Source organism: Heptranchias perlo, chromosome 18 (genome assembly GCF_035084215.1).
Source record: "Heptranchias perlo isolate sHepPer1 chromosome 18, sHepPer1.hap1, whole genome shotgun sequence".
NCBI lineage: Eukaryota > Metazoa > Chordata > Chondrichthyes > Hexanchiformes > Hexanchidae > Heptranchias > Heptranchias perlo.
In genome coordinates, this window is record NC_090342.1 from 24,300,182 (window position 1) to 24,321,437 (window position 21,256).

Below are 21,256 nucleotides of genomic sequence, written 5' to 3' on the forward strand. Positions count from 1 at the left end.
TTGGGCGCCTGACCTACAAAGCGCTCTGGCCAGTCACTAGTGCCGGCAGGCAGCCTGGCCCATTTTGAAGGCTGGGCCTTGTTACCATGCCGCCGGCGGGCATGCAGGTGCCAATTGGGCGTCTTGCTGCAACTCGCCAGCTCAAGTCGGCGCAATATCAGGTAACCCAGAGGCTGACCCAGCCAGCAGCAAGGTAGGTCCGGGGTGGGGTGGGTGGGTCGGTGGCAGCGGCCTATATTTTCGTGAAGTCCGAAAGAGCATTCCTGCCCTACAAAAATAGTTTTAAACTTACCATTTTTGGTCCTTTTCGGCTGTACTGTTAGAAAAAACTGGGAGGAATGTCTTCCAAAATGGCAATTGGGTTCCTACCTATGTCATAGCGCCCCGATTTGTACATTTAAATGGCATACTGTCTGGAACAGGCAGGCGCTCATTTCTCCAGTGATAGGCCACTCTCAGCAAGGCGCTTGCCAGATCACAGCAGGAATTGGGCAGTAATTTTGGGGCACCACCACCCTGCAAAGCCAGTGAAAGTCTCCTCTCTAGTCTCTTATGAACCAAAGCCCATGCCCTTATCCTCGTCACTTTTCAATGTTGCACAATGTCTTCTCATGACTGCATTGTTGTTCCTTTTCTTCCTACTCACGTTTATGCGACTCCTCAGAACTGCTATATTGCCAATTTAAGCAGTTCAGTTTTACAACAGTGTTGACTTTTCTTTTTCTCTGCTGCCAAATAAGCCAATTCTACCTGTCTGTCCATGTCTTCTGGTGGTGTTAGCTTCTAGGGAATGAGCTTCAATTTCAACTTTAAATAACATTTTGGTCTGTGAGTGATATTTAGTTCACTTTATCCATCACCAATTATTATAGTTTGGGCTTTTGCCTAACATTTTTAACATGAAAGGCCGTTTATATAAGCAGTCAAGGCTTCCAAAACTGAAATTTGTGACCTTCTGCATGCTATGGATGGGATACTGTGACTATTACCATCAATTACTCCTTAAATATGAAATATTGTACTGGAGATTTCCTGCCAAAGGCAGAAAATACCACACTGTCAGATGATTATGTTCAGGCCACAGCTAGCAGTCAGATTTATATGCAAGTAAGATAATTACATAAAAATAGAAAAATAGCTAGTTACCGATGATGCAAATTCTTTAAAAAAAGTAAAGATATATTCTGCAATTAAAGCACCCTTTCTAAAACATACCTGCCAAACTACAAGACTTGTGTATGGAACTGACTTCCATAAACTTCCTGTTGCAACGACATACAGCAGCAATGTAATTCCTAGGTTGTAATTCCAAGTGAACTGAACTAAAGTTAAATATCTTAATGGCAAAGTAAGCCCTTCATGTCACAGATGTCAATGTTGAGTTGTTAACTATTTTCTTCCTAAGCATAACCCCTGGTGGGCAAGTCATTAGAGAGATAACTTAGATTTTCCTCTTAGTTTACACCAGAATGACAATTGGTAGATTATGGACAGACTGAAATGGAAATGGACCATTGATACGCAATTTTCCTAGATTGACTCATTAGCATAGTTACAGGTATAGATTTAGATAGGTGTAGGAAGCATATTCTTGGGTAAAGTGGAAGGATAGGGGATCAAACGTGAGGAGGGAGAGGACGCAGAAGAAATAAGGTGTAGGCAAGAAGCTCCTATTTTGGGGAGGAGAAAGAAAGCCTCTGTTGCAAAGAGTAGAGAGAAAGAAGGACCTAATAAAGGAGAAAAAGAAACAAAGTTGTACACCCACAGGGCTGAAAAACAAGTTTGCCTTGTTCACTTTAGGTTATCATCGGCACTCTCCATTGTACATTAAATTCTACACTTTGCTTGTTTAGAACATGAAAATATGGCACATTCTACACTTTTCAATACTTTGTGTAAACACTCCAACATGGTCTCAACTTGACTTCTGCATACCTATAAGTTGGAAGGCAAGATTGATATCTTTTCAACCAATGTGCCTTCCTTACTTCAGATTTATTTGGGTTGATAATTAACACCGTTACCCCGTACACAGTGCCTTAAATGCTACTCTATTTCTTTGTGCCATTAAAATGCAATGAGATGCATTTTATATGACACACATCTCATCAGGATTTGAAGCTAACTCCTGCATAACTGTAAAGGTGGAAGTTAAGTTTGCTATCCCTTTAATCACTCTGCCATCCTGATTCAGGATTTTGTTGGTCTGAAACCTCACATGGTCGCTCCATTAACTAACTCATACACTATTCATTTGGACAATGAAAATGCAATGAGTTGTGTTTTATCGATATCTTTATCTAGATTGAAACCTAGTTCCTGCTAGTCAGTTTAGAGAAAAGGTAAGTTTACTATTCATTCAGCTGTCTTGTTTATTGAACTATGTACTTCTGTATCTCTACTACAATGTCCTATAAATTATTAATGTTGAATATTGTAATATAAAATGCCATAAAAAAATCTTAAACTTTAGAAATTAAAAATAGATTGTTACATAAAAGTTATATTATCTAAAAATATTGTCCTATGCGACAACAGATGTTGAACCTAATAGTTGTTTTTTTGGGCAGTTTCATACTTTTCTTGGTCACCCAAAATATTACAGGGAGAGCTTTTAATATGAGGGACAGCACATCAATTTATGTGGAGTGATTACACTGAGAAAATGGATGGATGGTACGATTTACTAGAAAATAATAATATCCAGCAGGTCAGATGTTGTCATAAACTGCAAGAGAAAAACTTGTCATCTGAACTCAGGGATATGGCTGTTTGCTTCATAATCTTCCCCCACAATACTATTTTTTGTAATATAGATATACAACAAGTGTTATTCTAAAGATTAAAATAAAGTCCTATCTTCTGTTCGGAAAAGATGTGGTTTCTGGTGTCAGATATCATGGCTGACATTCACAGCTTTGCACAATGGGTTCATAGAGAGATCAATTTACAGGGGAACCATTTTTTAAAACAATCTTAGCAGTTTGTACTTACAGGTCTGAGGTGGTTCGAGCTTGGACCAACGCACCTGGTTGTTCTTCGAGCTGGCGCGGACACGATGGGCCAAATGGCCCCCTTCTGTGCTGTATCTTTTCTATGGTTCTATCACAGTATATTGGTGCTCAATCCTATTCATTTTCATTGTACATCCACCTCAAAATCTGAGTGTGGTTGAGAACTAAATTATTTACACACCCACCTGTAACCAGAGAATGACTGAGTAGAAACATAGAAACATAGAAAATAGGAGCAGGAGTAGGCCATTCGGCCCTTCGAGCCTGCTCCGCCATTCAATATGATCATGGCTGATCCTCTGTCTCAATACCATATTCCTGATCTCTCCCCATACCCCTTGATGCCTTGTGTCTAGAAATCTATCTAGAGTGTTTGGATTGCTTCTGTCTCTAGAGCCAGGGCCTGCATGGTATACTGGATACCACACCTGGCTAATGCTCGGAACTTCTTGTCCTTTGTTTTCTTCTCTGTGCTACAAGACAAAGAACCTCAAGGTCCAAGCAGCTTAGCCAAGGTACTGAGCTCTTATTTCGTCAGGGGAAACGGTTAGCCAGTAAACTACTTACCTTCAAGATCAGGTAGTATTTATGGAGAACTTTCCCTCGAGATTAAATAGGTAACGTCCATGACAGGGCTGATTGTACATGGTCTATAAAAGGAGAGGGCTTGATGGGCTGAAACTTTTCTCATTATATGTTCTCTAAAAAAAAGTGTACGGCTAAGTGTTTCTTTGCTGGAGACACTTCCATATTTATTGATGGTTTATTTTTGCACATCAACCCTGCTGACTTATCCCAGTGTCTGAGGTATTTATTGCTTTCTGAAATGTTAATGTTGGTTGCTTTAAGCTGAAATCTTTTGCTTTATATAAGTTTTATAAAAACTTGTCTATTTTATGCCTGCTTTCCTGAGCTGGGGTTAGTGATTTACAAGCAGGGTAAAATAAATCGACCTGTTCCCAGGATTCTATGAATGTTGCTCTATAATTGTCTAGTCCAAGGAGTATAAAAAAGTGCTGGTGATATGCACTGATTTCCATTACCTCCCTGTTGCAAGCCATCTAGCTAGCTTCCAAATCAAAAGCAAAATACTGCAGATGCTGGAAATCTGAAATAAAAAAATATGCTGGAGAAGCTCAGCAAGTCAGGCAGCATCTGTGGAGAAAGAAACAGGGTTAACGTTTCAGGTCAAAGACCTTTCGTCAGAACTGGAAGATGTTAAAAGAGTTAAAGTTTTTGAGCAAGTACAGAGATGGGGAAAGGGGGGGGGGGAGGGAAGAACAAAAGGGAAGGTCTGTGAGGGCACGAGTGATTAAATGACAAAAGGGATGATAGTGCAAGGCAAGGAGGGTGGTAATGGGACAGGTTAAGAAACAAAAGATTGATCAGGAGTAGTTGTAAATGGCAGCAGCAGAACCATTACCAGCATTAGCTGACCGAAAAAATGGGAGCAGTGGTTATGGCTGGAAATCTGAAATAAAAACAGAAAATGCTGGAGAAGCTCAGCATGTCAGGCAGCATCTTTGGAGATGCTGGGAATTTATTCCAGACAAAACCTTCTGCTTTAATCGATTGCTAGTGGAGATCAAATTTCCGTCTTTGGTAATACAATCACTTGTTGATCAAGTCACTGCCCAGAATGATCTTTCTGGCTGTGAATCAAATCAGAGACTTCTGATGTTTAGGTGAAGGCATGGAGAGAGTTTTGCTATTTAAAAATGCACATTTACACTTGAACCTATTTCTCGAGCCATTGGGGTTTGATTTCCTTGGGGGTTTCCGCTGTTTTCCAAGGTTTCCGCAGCTCTTCCCCCTGAAGTTACGGCGGATGAGCGGGAGAGCCCCCGCGATAATTCACCCCCATTATTTACAGGAATGATTAAGTAGTGCTTTTGATTAGTTTAAAACCAACACAAATGTTGATGTGCATCACAAATAAGCTCATAGAAACACTTCATCAATAACTTTTCACAATACTTTGACGGAATGAAACTACTTTAGCGCCATCTCCATTGCAACCTTCTGAAAGCCAGTGTAATCACCTTGCAAGGAAAGGTTCAACATCTCAGTTACAGTTTAAATGATATACGTCCACCTGTAAAAACACTTACCTCAAATTCTTCCTCCATTGTCCGGTACTGAGTTTTGAGGCAATTTTTTAAAATCTAAAATATTTTGATCTGGGAAGAAAGTTAAACTTCGTTGAATGTTCAGGAAGACTGAAAAAGTAAAGGACAGTTACATAATCCCACAATTCACAACACCAAACATTCATTTATACCGTAGAAATGAGACACATACAGCACCACGGCGGGTGATAATGGTTCACTACACAGGCAATGCAGCAGAAACTGCAATCACGCTTACACGAGGTATTCTTTGAAATTGTAGCCCTTACAGAGGTAAATCTAAACATAAGATCAGGTTAAAAAACAATTGTTTTTTCGTATTGTTACAATTTCAGTAATGACACTACAATGTGAATTCTGTTCAAATTAAGCCTGCCCAAGAATTGTTGGTGAAATCAACCTTAAAAGTGCAAATTAATTTATGTATTGCTCATTTCCTGAAACATGCTTCTTGCTCTTTTAAGTATAAATGTTAACAATTTTTTATTTTATCTGACAGTTTTAGGAAGTAAACATACATAGTTTTTCTTTAATATAAACTAACACTTTGTAGCAATTTATGATAATGAAATTTGCCTATATTGTGTAGAAACACCTACCAAAACTGCAAGAAAATCGAAACTTATGTCTTACCTCAGCATAAAAATCTGGTAAATTACTTGGCAGGCACCAGTTTGATAATAAGAATCCACACACCTCAGCAGATACTGTATCCATGCCTCTGGCCCAAACCAATGGCTGGGTGAGCTTTCTTCATCAAGAATTTGTTTATTTGGCAGTAACATCCTGGGTCTTAAGCATCGCAACATCCATAACTAACATTTTCCCTTCTAAAGTACGCAATGTGTGACAAAAAGCAGATTAAAATAATTTTTGTGCCAGGTTTTACTGACAAACCTATCATACTAATGAAGTGCCGAGAGCATTACTCCACTCAATATTGTTCATCTTCTATGTACCCCCCACAATGAACACTACAGAACAAAATATTAACACCTGATTTCCTAACCACATTCTACAGATTACTAATATTTTTAAAAAAAAATTATTTAGGTAAATTTAGTCATATTATTGTGAATCATAGAAAGCTATGGCACAGAAGGAGGCCGTTTGGCCCATCGTGTCCATGCCTCCCGAAAAACAGCTATCCAGCTTAATCCCACTTTCCAGCACTTGGGCCATACCCTTGTAGGTTACAGCACTTCAAATGCACATCCAAGTACTTTTTAAATGAGTCGAGGGTTTCTGCCTCTACCACCCTTTCAGGCAGTGAGTTCCAGACCCCCACCACCCTCTGGGTGAAAAAAATTCTCCTCAGCTCCCCTCTAATCCTTCTACCAATTACTTTAAATCTATGCCCCCTGGTCACTGACCCCTCTGCTAAGGGAAATAGGTCCACCCTATCTAGTCCCGTCATAATTTTATATACTTCAATTAAATCTTCCCTCAGCCTCCTTTGTTCCAAAGAAAACAACCCCAGCCTATCCAATCTTTTCTCATAGCTAAAATTCTCCAGCCCTGGCAAAATCCTTGTAAATCTCTTCTAAACCCTCGTTGTTGCAAACACATTTTTCCTGTAACGTGATGACCAGCACTGTACGCAGTACTCAAGCTGTGGCCTAACCAATGTTTTATACAGTTCTAGCAAAACCTCCCTGCTCTTATAGTCTATGCTTCGGCTAATAAAATATCCCATATGCCTTTTGAACCACCTTGTCTACCTGTCCTGCTACCTTCAGGGATCTGTGGACATGCACTCTAAGGTCCCTTTGTTCCTCTACACCTCTTAGTATCCTCCCATTTATTGTGTACTCCCTTGCCTTGTTTGCACTCCCTAAATACACTACCTCACATTTCTCTGGATTGAATTCCATTTGACATTTTTCTGTCCACCTGACCAGTCCATTGTTTTCTTTCTGCAGTCTACAGCTTTCCTCCACATAGCCAATTTTTGTATCATCCGGAAACTTTCATGATCAAGCCCCCCACATTCAAGTCCAAATCATTAATATATACCACAAAAAGCAGGGGACCTAGTACTGAGCCCTGCAGGACCCCAATGGAAACAGTCTTCCAATCGCAAAAACACCCGTCAACCATTACCCTTTGTTTCCTGCCACTGAACCACTTTCTCTTGGATCCCATGGGCTTTTACTTTTTTTGACCAGTCTGCCATGTGGGACCTTGTCAAAAGCCTTGCTAAAATCCATGCACACTACATCAAATGTGTTACCCTCATCGACCCTCCATGTTACCTGCTCAAAAAATTCAATCAAGTTAGTCAGTCACGACCTTCCCTTAACAAATCTTTGCTGACTTTCCTTGATTAATCCGTGCCTTTCTAAATGACGATTTATGCTGTCCCTCAGAATCGATTCCAATAATTTGTCAACTACCGAGGTTAGACAGACTGGCCTATAATTACTCAGTTTATCTCTTTCTTCCTTTTTAAACAATGGTACAACATTAGCAGTCCTCTAATCCTCCGGCAACACGCTTGTAGCCAGGGTGGATAGGAAAAAGATGGTCAGAGCCTCTGCTATTTCCTCCCTTGCTTCTCTTAACAGCCTGGGATACATTTCATCCAGGCCTGGTGATTTATCTACTTTCAAAGATACTAAACCCCTTAATACTTTCTCGCTCACTATGTTTATCCCATTCAATATTTCACACTACTCCTCAACTAAAATCTCTGCATCGTCTTTTGTGAAGACAGGTGCAAAGTATTCATTAAGAACCATACCCACATCTTCCGCCTCTACACATAGGTTACCTTTTTGGTCTCTAATAGGCCCTACTCTTTCCTTAGTCATTCTCTTGCTCTTTATGTGTTTATAAAACATTTTTGGGTTTTCCTTAATTTTACTTGCCAGTATTTTTTCATGCCCTCTCTGCTTTCCTAATTTCCTTTTTAATTTCACCCCTGCACTTTCTGTACACCTCTGGGCTTTCTGCAGTATTGAGCTCTTGGTGTCCGACATAAGCTTCCCTTTCTTGTCTTATCTTACCCTGTATGCTCCTCGTCATCCAGGGCACTCTAGATTTGGCATGTGAAACATATAGTTTTCAAATGTTTTCATTATGTTACAAATCTTATTTTCAGCTCTTGGCCACTAATAAAGTTTTAATGCCGATCTGATGCTTCCAATAATTGAACAGTAACAATACTATCTAATGAACCTGTCTTTCAGCTGAGACATTAAACCGAGGCCCCAGCCACCTAGTCAATTTGATGTAAAAGATTTTATGCCACTTTTCAAAGAGCAGGGACTATTAGTGTCCTGGCCAACACTCATGCCTCAATCAACACCACCAAAACAGATTAACTTGCCTTTTATCTCATTTGCTGTTTGTGGGGCCTTGTTGCATGCAGATTGGCTGCCACATTTACATACAAAAACAAAAGACTACACTTTAAAAGCAATTTATTAGCAGTGAAGTGCTTTGTGACATCCTAAGAATGTGAAGGGCACTATATAAATGCAAGTTCTTTCTTTAAATGACCGGAAATGTTATATATATTTCCTATTATATGTACACCTACATTCACAACTAGGTACTCCATTCAAAATACTTACAGAAGGTTAATGTTCAAAAGTATCTGTAAGTGACACACTAGTCCATTGTTTTGGCACTCCAATAAAGTAATAAGACAAAGATTTGTCATGACACTCACCATGGGAGTTACTGATTTTGGCTATGCCATGAAAGAGATAGCAAGCCGAGATTAGACTGTTCTTCACAGGAATGAAGAAAATAAATGAAGGCGAGGGCACGACACTCTGACTTACCCTTCACACCTAGTAACCTGATCAAAAGTGTCACCATGGTAGGGTAGGTGGCAGAATAGGTTAGCACACTGTCCCTTTAAATCCAGCCCAGACTGCTCTCTATTAGCTGTTAAGGTGTTACTAGAATTGGTGCTTCTTTGGCATTCAACCAGTTTCTAGTGGCCAAGGGCCCACAAAACAAATCTGTCCTCAATTTTCCACAAAAAGCAATCTTACTCAGAGACCATTCAGAATGCTGGCATGGTAAATAGGGATATTCGGTCTTGTAAATAGGGATGGTGTGGTGAGACTGGGGTTAAGGCACAGTAGAGAGAGTTTCATTTTGCACTTGACCATGTGAGAGCTAACACCAGAAGCCAGAAATGGAAAGTGCTCCACTCCCCAGCAACGACATTTTGATAAGCTCAAAAATTCACCCCCAAGAAATTAGTTCATTAAAAAAAGACTGGAGTTGGCAGGGCCCAGGAGTGGTTGTCCTCCCCAACAGGTAGGAAATGGCATATTGCGTGTGAGAGGAGAGAGAGAAATACAATAAAAATGGGTCAAAGAGACTGCACAATACAATGTCAAAGAAACGTGCCATTCCACTTGTATTACACAAAAGTTAAACTTTATTTTTGGGGCCTTTTTTGTTTATTTTTGTAGAATTTTGCTAACGGCAAAATAATAAAATAGAACAACAACAACTTTGTTTGGTACAACAGAAAACATGTTCACATAAGAACAAAACATAACATATAGAGAGAGTCTTTAAGTCACAGATTTTCATCCCTTTTTTCATGCTTGTCTTGCACTCTGCAAGATGTGAGCTTGGCACAGGTGTCATGGTAGTCAGTCTATCACAGTTCCTTTCTTCTTAGATTCGTGTCAATTGATGCCACAGGCTAGAAGGTAAAATGCTTTCAACCTTTTCCATCACAAAGTTTAATGGAGCAAAGAGTGTACTGAGAAACTGCAGAGAAAAATAATGGAAAAAATACTCATTCCAGGACAGATTTTAGAATAAGTGCAGTAAAGAAATGCTCAATAAATACAGAAAAAGAACTTGAGAGACACTGTTTTAAAGGGATATGTCAGCAATTAGTCTCATTCAAATCATTACAGATTACTTCAGTGCACATAAAAATTAAAAAGCTTTTATAGACTCTCCTTTGCAGCTACAAAGTGCAATCTGTGTCTATGTTTCATTCGTCAGAAAGCAATGCAGTACTATGTACAATATTTCAATGGGATCTGGGTCCTAACATCTCACTTAATGGTGACTTGTCTTTGGTGGAGTACTGGGGGAGTTCTGCAGTGTCAGAGGTACCATCTTTTGGATGAGATGGCACTGACGGAAGAGCAGGGAGTTCTCATGAAATCTTGGCCAACAGTTCTCCCTTAAGCAACGTCACCAAAATAAATTAACGGCTGTCTATGTGACCTTGCTGTGCACAAATTGGCTGCTGCTTTTGCCTACAAACCAACAGTGACAGCACTTCAAGTAATTCATTGGCTGTGAAGTTCTTTAGGATGTCTGAGGACGTGATAAGATGTTATTTAAATGCAAATTCTTTTTCTTCATCTGATGCATTAATGGATAATATGAGAAGATTTGGTCATTATTGCCTGAGGAACTACTTTGCCAATTGTGGCACTTCCTCAGTGCAACCAGACAGTACATCAGACCATTTCAGGTCACAAAATCAAGTTCAGAAATCTGCTAACTTATCAACAAATACGTTTGTAAGCAGTTAATCAGTAATTACTAGCACCTTATTTATTATTCTATAGTGACATTAGATTTGAATGCTAATTCTGTTGCATCCAACTATCAGTTAGGAACATAATGTCTGAACTTCGTAGCTCGAGCAGAACTCCAAGCTGGTCCAGACCCACCTCGGATCTTGGTTTGAGACCACCCCCCAACTGGGAGAAACACTGAAGAAATATAAAGATTAAAAATTAAGAAAAAAGTGCAATGTGTGCAGAACTAGTATGTAGGAATGGGCACACTCACACAGTATTTGCAGATGCATTTTTTTAAAAAGAAAAAAGAAACAAAGAAGAAAGACAGACTTGTATTTATATAGCACTTTTCATAACCTCAAGACATCACAAAGTGCTTTACAACCAATGAAGTACTTTTGAAGTCTAGTCACTGTTGTAATTTAGAAAACACAGTAGCCAATTTGCACACAACAAGGTCCCACAAACAGCAATGTGATAATGAACGGATAATCTGTTTTACTGATGTTGGTTGAGGGAATTAATATTGGCCAGGACACCAGGGGGAACTCTACTACTACTCTTCAAAATAGTGCCATGGGATTTTTTACATCTAGCTGAGAGGGCAGACGGGGCCTCGGTTTAACGTCTCACCCGAAAGACAGCAGCTCTGACAGTGCAGCATTCCCTCAGCACTGCACCGGAGTGTCAGCTGAGATTTTGTGCTCAAGTCTCTGGAGTGGGACTTGAACCCACAAGCTCCTGACTCAGAGGCAAGAGTGCTGCCAACCTCAAAGGGGCCAATACTTCTCCTCCCCACAGTACACAAGTCAGGCAGTGCGCAGTTCACCTAAATGGATCTGAACCCACCTGTATTTCTGGATTCTTGCCATTTCCATGCTCTAGCCTATACCCCGTGTAGGAATACCCCTTGACATAGGTATTCTATGAAAACTGAAGGAGAAAATATGACCATTGCTGTGGGCCTGAGAGAACTGCTGCAGTGGTGATGGCCGCCTCCCTGGGGCTGCTGTCCAGAATCAACCAGATGGCCTCTAGCCCCGCTGATCCTCCTTACTAGCCCAGAAATAAAAGAAACTTTCCCAAGGGGAAGGAACACAACCTCTGAGACCCATTTCCACCTGGCCTTCTATGTCTGGCCCTCTGCCAGACAGAAACCCAGGAAAATGACACGGGATGTAGACAATCTCATGTGATTGACATTTAATTTAAATGTTCCCACCTGTTTCTGATGGAAACTTTTCAACTATAGCCAGGGGTACCGGTGGAAATGTGTATTAAGTGCAAAAGAGGAAGGGAACTAGCGTAACAGGTCTTTGCCCCATTTTCCTCCGCTTTGCACTGGGAAAATCTACACTCTGGATGCACGAAACAGTAAATTTGGCTCTCAGTTCTTCCACTGAAATCTGTTCAGTAGTTAAGATTCGGGGAAAAAGCTGAGCAGGCGTGTATCAGATTTGTGAGTGAATTCCAGCAAATTAAATGCCCATTGAGACACTAAAGTGGGAATAAGATATCGTGGAGTAAAAGGCCTGAACTTATTCAAAGCAATTGTGGTTTCCTCACACAACATGCAGGCTGGAAAGCCCCACATCACTCAGATACCATTCAAAAATGTAAGATTAACAATCAGATAACAGCTGGACCCACAGTTTATGCTTTATGCAGCCTTGGGCAATACTGACATTCACTCCATTGCTGCTCTACGCTGCTAAACACACCCATTGTAAAAGCAGATGCTAACCTACTTGTTGTGCCAGCGTCCTTGCTTGTCATGCCCTTTACAGAATGTAACAAACTGAGTATCATCAAATGTGAAAGACTGTCACGGATTTATTTTAATGCTGAGAATAGATGATGGGCTTTTATTCTTAACACCAAATCCATACATTACAACAGTGACTACACTTCAAAAGCTGTAAAGTGCTTTAGGACGCCCCAAGGTCGTGAAAGGCACTATATAGGTGTACGGCATTCTTCCTTTCTGAAGAAAAATGTTACAGTTGCATTTGGCAGTTAGCACATAACATTATAGTAATAACTGTGGAAATAGCTCAGTGTTCAAGGATTAAAAACACACATTTTCAAAACACTGAGTTGCCATATCTGGTAATTCAAACATATCTCATTCTTAAGTTCCTAAAAAAGCAATTTATTTTCATCACTGTTTACAGGTACCTGGGCCCACAATTACGACATTTCAATTATGATCATCTGTATTTTCACTGTCTCACTTGGACTTACTGACAACAACACTGCATGGCTTTGTGAACAAATCCATCTTGTACATATTGTGCACTGGGATTTTGGCTTATAAGATTAAACTCAAACTATCAGCGTTTAAAGCTGACCAAAACTTTTTCAAACACAGTTCATTACAATTTGATTCAAATTTTAATTTTTTTGTCAGTAATTAAAAATAAGCTTTAAATTGGTTGTTTCTGACGCCTTGCAAGGTAACATTCTTCACCATCAGGTTAGAAATCAACATGGAGATCCCCAATGGATCAATGATTAGTCCAGTGATTAACTTAGCCATATAGACCAGGAAGGTCCCAGGTTCAATCCTGTCTATACTGAGCTAGTCGACTTCAGCAGGGGTGGCAGTAAGAGTGCTACAACTGGCAAGAAAAGAGAAAAAGTCACTAGGGACTCGTTTCTAAATAAAACATCCACGATTGATTTACATTGTAATTACTCAATTCAGTCATTACTCTAACCATTTTTATATTTTCCTCTTGCATTTGGGCGCCTTGTCAATAATGAACACCAAATATTATAACAATCTGTAATTTTTCTTCTAAAATATCAAACATGAACTGTACTTTTCAATACAATACTTTTACACATAAGGGTGAGTTTATAAAACTCTGCTTCTGGTTTAGCAAAACTGATCAGAAAGAAAAGGGAAAGCCCAGATCAAAAAGGACTTGCATCGAAAAGATACAAGTTCATTCCGAACTGTTTGCTGAATCTATGGGGTCGATTTTAACGGGAGGCAGGATCGGTGGGTGCGGGGCCTGAAGCAGGCAGTGCACCCGGAAGTCAGGAATAAAGCGTGACCCGGCTGATTTTAATGGTCAGGCCTCAGCTTGTTGGCCTCCCGCCCAAACCCAGTCGAACCCACTACCCGGCTGGTGGGCGGGAGCAGGATTTCGGACGGCAGGGGACCAGTGATTGTGGTTGGGGGGTGGGGTGGGAGTGGAGGGCGGAAGCCCGGGGCAACGGAGGCCCAAGGGTTCCTTGTGGGGCACTACTGCTCCTACTGACCCACAAGGAAACTTAAATTTTTTTTAAAAAAAGAAACTTACCTTGCTGGACTGCTTCTGGCTCTTGCTCCACCTCCCAGCAGGTTTGGCCTGATGGGGAAGCCAACACTGCTTCCCCCATTCTGGCCTCAGGTTAATATGGCAGTCAGGCTCCGATAAAGTCATCGGAGTCCTATCTGCATATTTAAGGGAGCTCCCCCCAGCTTTGGGCAGGTGTCCTTGCTGCCTACAAATTAAAATTGCAGTCGGCCAGGCCGGAGCACGAAGGCAGTGTCAAGTCCCCCGCTCCATTTTAACTTTCTCCTCCGCCAACATCCGGTTTCCACAGGTGGGTGGGGGGGAAATTACAATTCTCTCCTATGTGTCAGACTAGAGAACACTAAGAGCATTCAAAAGACTAGGATTAGGAATGAGACATAAGGTATCTACACCCCACTAAAGCTTGAACCCGACACTGTGAGCCAATATCACTTAGTTGTTGAACTTGGCATCTTGCTATCCATATTCATGTCCTGAATTTGGACAGTTAAAAGTTATGCAAGAAACTGTAGCAAAACACTGGCTTCCTCTGAAACTTGGGCACCACCACATATGTATATGTGCTACATAATATAGCACATACTTCATGATTTTAAAAGGAGCCAAAATAACCAGCTTGATTATTGAGGCACTTTAAACACTATTCTGCTCAGGAGTCAGAGCTCACGCCACAATCTAAGTATAACCATGGCACAAAAGGTGAAGATCCTTTGATCTGAGTTTCCTTGCTTTTTCCAACTGCCCTTTTATATCTGTAAGTGAGATTTTATAAGGTCACCCTCATGTGAAAAAAATAAAAACAAAAATGAGAAAATAGCAATTAAGTAGTCCTGGTTTGGTAAAAATCATATGAATTTGTGGCACTTCCGTCCAACATCTTTTGCACATAAGGGTTACCTTACAAAACCTTGCTTCTGGCTTAGCAAAACTGATCAAAACGATAAGGATAAGATCAAAAAGGACTTGCACCTTAGGGACACAAAGTAATTCTGAATTGTTTGCTGATTCTATGTTACTAATGCCCTTGATCTACAGAGATCCTGTACTTTAGACTGCACACCATTAAGACCATGTGCAAAAACATTTTTAAAAATAGAAAATATATGACTGTAATAATCTACATTACAGTAAAATGGTTAATGACTTGTGTCCGTTTTACATATGTCAACTGGCTATGTCAGAGCTATCCCATTTCTCAAGTAGACGGTCATTTTATCACTTTGTATAATATACAAGTGCTAGATAGATACTTTCTTAACAGCAGTGGCGGTGAGTCAACAGCCATCTTTCAATACTTGTCAATGTAAACTACTACTTCAGTCACACTGCTGCCAAATCAGATCTTACCTGTCTAATTCAAAAGAGGCATTTGTGTTTGACACAGTTTAGTTCTACTGGAACTCGTGCTACCAGCCAAGGCAAGGGTCAGTGAAAGATCAAAGAATTCTGATTTTGATATGTCTACAGTAGTCACAGGGGTCCTTTAGGCACCCACACACAAACATCATCACTTTGGAGTCAAGGGAACTTCTATCATTAGACTTATTGAGTAACACAATGGACGCACACTACTCCGGACAAGAAAGTCAAAAACTATGCACCCAGGGCTCAGGTGGTTCAATGCGTTAAGGTCACAGACTTTCATGTTGTGACCTGGGTTCAGATTTTGACAAAACTTCGACATCAGAGCACAGCTGTTACCTGCGGTTGAAGACTATGTAAATTAAATTTGTCAGCTCAAGGTTCTCAGGTTCATATGATATGTCCATATTATTAAAATTAGAGATCTGAAAGTTCCAGCAGCTCTTTGCAATACCTCAATTTTTAAAAAAGTTTTTCTCTCAGCAGGCAACTGGCTGTAGGCACTCAACTCCAGTCAGCAGTGTGTACAGACCATCATTATTGTGACTCTGTGACTGACTGCCAGGAGTTGAAGACTCAATTTTCTTCCTCGCTCTGCTCACCCCATCTCAAAAAGATGCAATGACTTGCTTCACCATTTAATGGGCTGACTGTGAACCTCAAACTCACTCTCTCTCTGTAAAATAGGTTGAATCCCAACACTATATGCCACTCAATGTTGTAGCTTTCTGCTTGAAGTCACACACTCAACTGATTGAGTTACTACGCTAGCCATCAATACAGGCTGGCTTTGCTCCTTTTCTTTAACATCAGTTATAAAAGCGTGTATGTCAGTACTATCCAGATCTCTAAACAGTTTGACACAATGTTGGATATTTCCATTATTGCTCCAAAAGAAAATCTTTTTTTTTTAAATAAGCTTTATGAACACTGAAAGACCTCTTCAGCTTCAAAATATGCACGTATTTTTCTTTATGCAACATGTAAGAATTTTCTGTGACCCCTAATAAATATAATGTCGAATTAAACAATTGTACAGAATCATGAGCTCTTGATCCACACTATTGTTTGAAATGATTCAAAAATATATATATATATATATGTATGTTTTGGATTGTGATGTTGAGATGTCCAGATGTTTTGAGTGTATTGCTGAAAATCTATTCAATAAATTTATATGCAAGCATGCCATCTCCAAGAAACGTTTTTGCATTTGGATAGAAGATTGAATAAAGGCTGGTTCCATTATCTTGATCGTTTGCTTCTTGAAGAACTGTGCTGTTTTTGTGATCCAAGATTCAAACCTGACTCCATTCTGGACTTCTTTGAGATGACAAAGAAATGAGTAGAATTCTTATCTTACACGACTCAAGAAACTCTCTACCTGACTGGAGAATAAAACCAGAAGATAATCATGTGAGGAAAAAGAAAATTGAAAAAAGCTTTGTTGCTGGTCATAGAAGTAAAAAAAATAACTTGAGCACCATATACAACGTAAAAGCCTGATTTTAGAATGGAGGCGGGATGGCAGCAGGGGGGGGGGTCGGGGGGAGAATGGGCGCGTGGGGTAACCCGACTAATAAAATATGTCCGTTTCGCACGTGATCACAAGTGAATTGGTGCCACTTAACGTGGCTTCCGGGATTGCCGTCCGAAAGCAGCGCAGTGGGCGGACTGCGCACCCGCAGGACAGGCTGTCAGCTGGAGCGGCTCTATTTAAAGGGCCATTGCTCAAAAGACTTTTGCTGCAGTAAAGACCAGAAAACACTCAACATGGAGCAGCACGGGGGCAAGGCTGCTCCGAGATTTAGCGATGCCTCACTGCAGCAGCTACTGAACGGGATGAGGAGGAGGAGGAGGGAAGTCTTTTACCCCGTGGACGGGAGGAAGTGCCCTGCTTCTGCCACCAAGAAGGCCTGGCTCGAGATGGCAGACGAGGTCACCACCAGTAGCAACATCTCCCGCACCTGAATCCAGTGCAGGATGCATTTCAATGACCTAACTAGGTCAGCAAAAGTGAGTACACTTATTGATTCTCCTACATTTCTTGTTCCACATCATCGGCCCCGCACCCCCCAAACTCATTCTGTGCTGTCAAGACTACTCCATCACATCACTCCTCACACCCACTTAAAGCTCATCCTCAACTTACCTTCACTTCCTCACCTCCCCATTAGTCACCCCATCACTACCACTCACCTCAATCCTCACCCAATGTGATGGCTCTGTCTCTGCTCACCGTCTGATGCACCTCTTTCACGGTCAGCCTCACCCAAATCAATGCATTCATCAGTTGGCCACTTCACCATCATTCACTCACACGTCTGTTCTTTCTCCCCTTCTAGAAGAAGAAAGCGCAAAATGCACGTGAGAGGGCGAGGACTGGAGCGGGAGAAGCGCAACAAGTAGTGGTCCTCACAGACATGGAGCAGGAGGCCCTGAAGATCAGCCACACCCTCGAGTGCCTGTCCATCGGGGACACCAAGACTGGCACCCCACTAAAGTCTGGTGACACAACTTTAACATTCATCACACACAATATGAATTGATGTTAACAATGCTTGCCATGTTGAACACCTCAGTATGCTCATTGCAACATGACACATCTGTGGTGATGCTTAATATTGTCTTCTGTTCTCTTACAGGCCCCTCAACGACCGCAGTGACGGCAGAGGGCGATTCCTCAGAGGACTTCCCAGCCTCTGAGGGTGCACCGTCACATCTTAGTGAGCCATCCACCAGCGCAGATACTCACACTTCGGTGGTAACTAGTAGTGAGTTAGTTGGGTTGGTACCTGGTGAGTCATCACACACAAGTGAGCACGAGCAGACACTGGTGGCAGGGGCAGCTGTGGAGAGTCTGCGTCGGAAGGCGCACTCCTCTCCAGGCTCTGCTCAGCTGGACGCAGATGCTGAACACCGGGGAGCCATCCTTTAAAAGGAGAATGATCGAGGGACAGCAGCATATTTGCGAGGTATTGGAACAGGTGCCACGCACACTGTCCACAACAGCACAGAGGATGGAGGAGTCCAACTCCTGCATGAATGGAATGGTGGCACAGGTACGGGAGGGAATCTGGGATAGTGTCGCAGGGACGTGAGCAACTGTCTGAGATAGTGTCGCAGGTAAGTGCGGGAATGTCTGTGAGAAGGCTAGCCTCCATTGAGCTTCAAGCACGGCTTACAAATGAGTCCATTCAGGCCCTAACACCGGTCATTCGGACTCAGGGTGAACAATATTCTGCCGCCTTAAACAGGCAGACAGATACTTTACAACTGGGCTTCCAAGGCATCATACATGTCCTCCAAACTGTTCTCCAGCAGGGTGATAGGAGTGATGTGGGCCTGGCCCAGGGGAGGGATGATGGCGAAAGGGGACATGAAAGTGGGGATGCCATTCAAAGCGCTCAAACGTCTCACCCATTGCCCCCCTCTCAAACAGTACCCACAATGCTGCCTCCTCCCCAGGTGGCCAAGTCTGCTCCTGCACAGGTGCAGGTGGAGCAGTCTTTGGAGGGGCCCTCATGGGCTCCAAAACCCAGAGGTTGTAGGCCGAAAGCATCTAAGCAATCAGGGCATGAACATGAGCAACCTGCCACAACCTCTGCTGCAGCCACAGGGAAAGCACCACGTAGAAGCGGTAGGAAGAGGAAGCCTAAGGTTGTGCGATCACAAAGGGTATGCACAAGAGTGTCTGACAGACTGTCATGTTTTTAATTTATATTTGGTTTTTGTTAAAGTCACATTAAATGTTATGATTCTCACCACTACTGCACGTCTTGCCCATTCTTGACTGGCTTTTGTGATAGGGCCCTTTCATGAGCTTCACCATGAACGGCGACACTTGATGCCACCCATTGGATCACTTTACAGTGGCCGTATGTGTAGTTGCAGGACTGTTTTGTGCAGGGAGGGGTGGGGGGGGCTGGTGTTGGCGCTGCTATTTCCAGGTGGTGCGAGGACTGGACTCTTCACACTTTCTGATGTTAGGAGAAACGTTCACATATCAATGACTCCCTGGCCTCACGAGCAGCCAGGTGAGTTGCTGCTCTGCCCATGGGTTCCTCCTCCTCCTCCTCCTCAATGTGGATGGCAGATATGAATGGGACGTCCTGAAGCTGCACCCCTCTCTGTTGTGCCATGTTGTGCAGGGCACACCACACTACTATAATGTGTCCCACTCTGTCTGGTGCATATTGAAGCGCTCCCCCAGAACGATCAAGGCACATAAATCACATCTTGAGCAGCCCTACAGCATGCTCAATTGTAGACCTGGTGGCAATGTGGCTGTCGTTATATCGACGCTGTTGCTCGGTGATGGGGTTCCTCAGAGGTGTCATGAGCCACGTGTGCAGGGATTATCCCTTGTCTCCGAGGAGCCAGCCCTTAAGGGTGTTCGTTGCATGGAAAAGGAGCGGGACGTTGGATTCCCTCAGAATGAAGGAATCGTGGCAGCTGCTGGGAATTTGGCACACACGTGAAGGAATCTTTTGTGGCAGTCACAAACGAACTGAGCATTGATGGAGTGATACCCCTTTCTGTTGTCCTGGCTCATGTGGAGGTGCTCGTATTGTTATATGGGTGCAATTGGGAAGATGACGTATTGCGAGGCCCTGTGAAGCAAGCCGTCACTAACCTGCCTTATGCACTTGTGTGCAGACGACTGAGAGACCCTGACGATGTCACCGGTGGCAACCTGGAATGATCCGGGGGCGAAGAAGTTGAGGGCAGTGGTGATTTTAATTGCGACGGGTAATGAGATGTTGCTCGGCCTAGCCGGGAGCAGCTCGGCCTGAAGGAGGCTGCAGATGTCTGCGACCACCTGGCAACTCACTCTGAGCCTCCGTATGCACTGCTCCTCAGAGAGGTCCAGGAAGATGAGCCTCGGTCTGTAGACCCTGTGGCGAGGGTAGTGCCTCCTGCATTGTCGCTCTCTCTGTTGTTGCCCTCTGTGCTCTTGTGCAGGTCCCTATGGCGCAGCACTGTGTGGTGGAGCTGCAAGTGGCGGAAGTGCACACTGTGCCTGGTAAGGCTTGTGATGTTGCTCGTCTTTGGATGTAGTGGTGAATGCAGCCATGGCACCCCCCCATTCTGAAGGTGTCAGTTTGAGGGGATCCGAAAAGTTGGTAAATATGTGTGAACAGAAGAATTCTGAGTGGAAACTAAGAATTTTCAGTGAAAACACAAAGATCTCCCAGAGAAAAGTTTGTCTGAAAGAACCGCGTGCCCTGCTTCAATAACTCACCTTTTATCCCCAACTGTCAAACAAGCATCTGAATGTCCAACTGGCTGCTGGCTGAAACATGTCTCTTGCAACATGCAGCACGGGAAACATGCTGAGGATGTTTGAAAATCAGACCCCTCCCTCAATGTGCACAAAATTAAGTACTTCAAGAACTTCCACTCTCTAAATAACTCTCTTAAGTATCATCCCGCCGGCTTTAATTGCTGGTGGGATTTCCTCATTCGGGAGGTGCACGAGAACCCAGACGCATCAGTGGGGAACCTGGAAGTCTGCGGGTTGGAGCCGGGTTGCGAACCCGCTCGGGATTTCCCCAATTTTTGGAGTCCTCCCGCCCCCAACGCACCCGCTACTTCATTCTAAAATCGGGGCCAAAGTGTCAGCCATGGTTCACTGGTAACACTCTCTCCTCTGAGTCCAAAGGTCGTGAGTTCAAGCCCCACTCCAGGGAACTTGAGCACATAATCTAATTGGCACTTAAATGCAGTACTGAGGGCGTGCTATGCTGAATGAGATGCTGTCTTTCGGATGAGACCTTAAACCTAGCCCTCTCAGGTGGAAGTAAAGGATTCCATGGAACTATTCAAATTGCAGGGGAGTTCTCCCAGTGTCCTGGCCAACAGTTATCTCACAACCAACACCTAAAAAACAGATGATCTGGTCATTTATTTCATTGTAGTTA

The 21,256-nt window shown here is 42.6% G+C and overlaps 1 protein-coding gene across 7 annotated transcripts in view; it reads right to left on the reverse strand.

Annotated features, from left to right (window-relative positions):
- Positions 1-9,537: 9,537 nt before the first annotated feature.
- The window catches only part of LOC137334681 (suppressor of tumorigenicity 7 protein homolog), a 147,045-nt gene continuing 135,326 nt past the window's right edge, over positions 9,538-21,256 (reverse strand). For all 7 annotated transcript variants that reach the window (XM_067999543.1, XM_067999539.1, XM_067999542.1 and 4 more), the window contains one exon: positions 9,538-9,886. In XM_067999543.1, the coding sequence (XP_067855644.1) occupies positions 9,791-9,886 (96 nt within the window). In that variant the 3' untranslated portion in view covers positions 9,538-9,790. The remainder of the gene's footprint in view (positions 9,887-21,256) is intronic.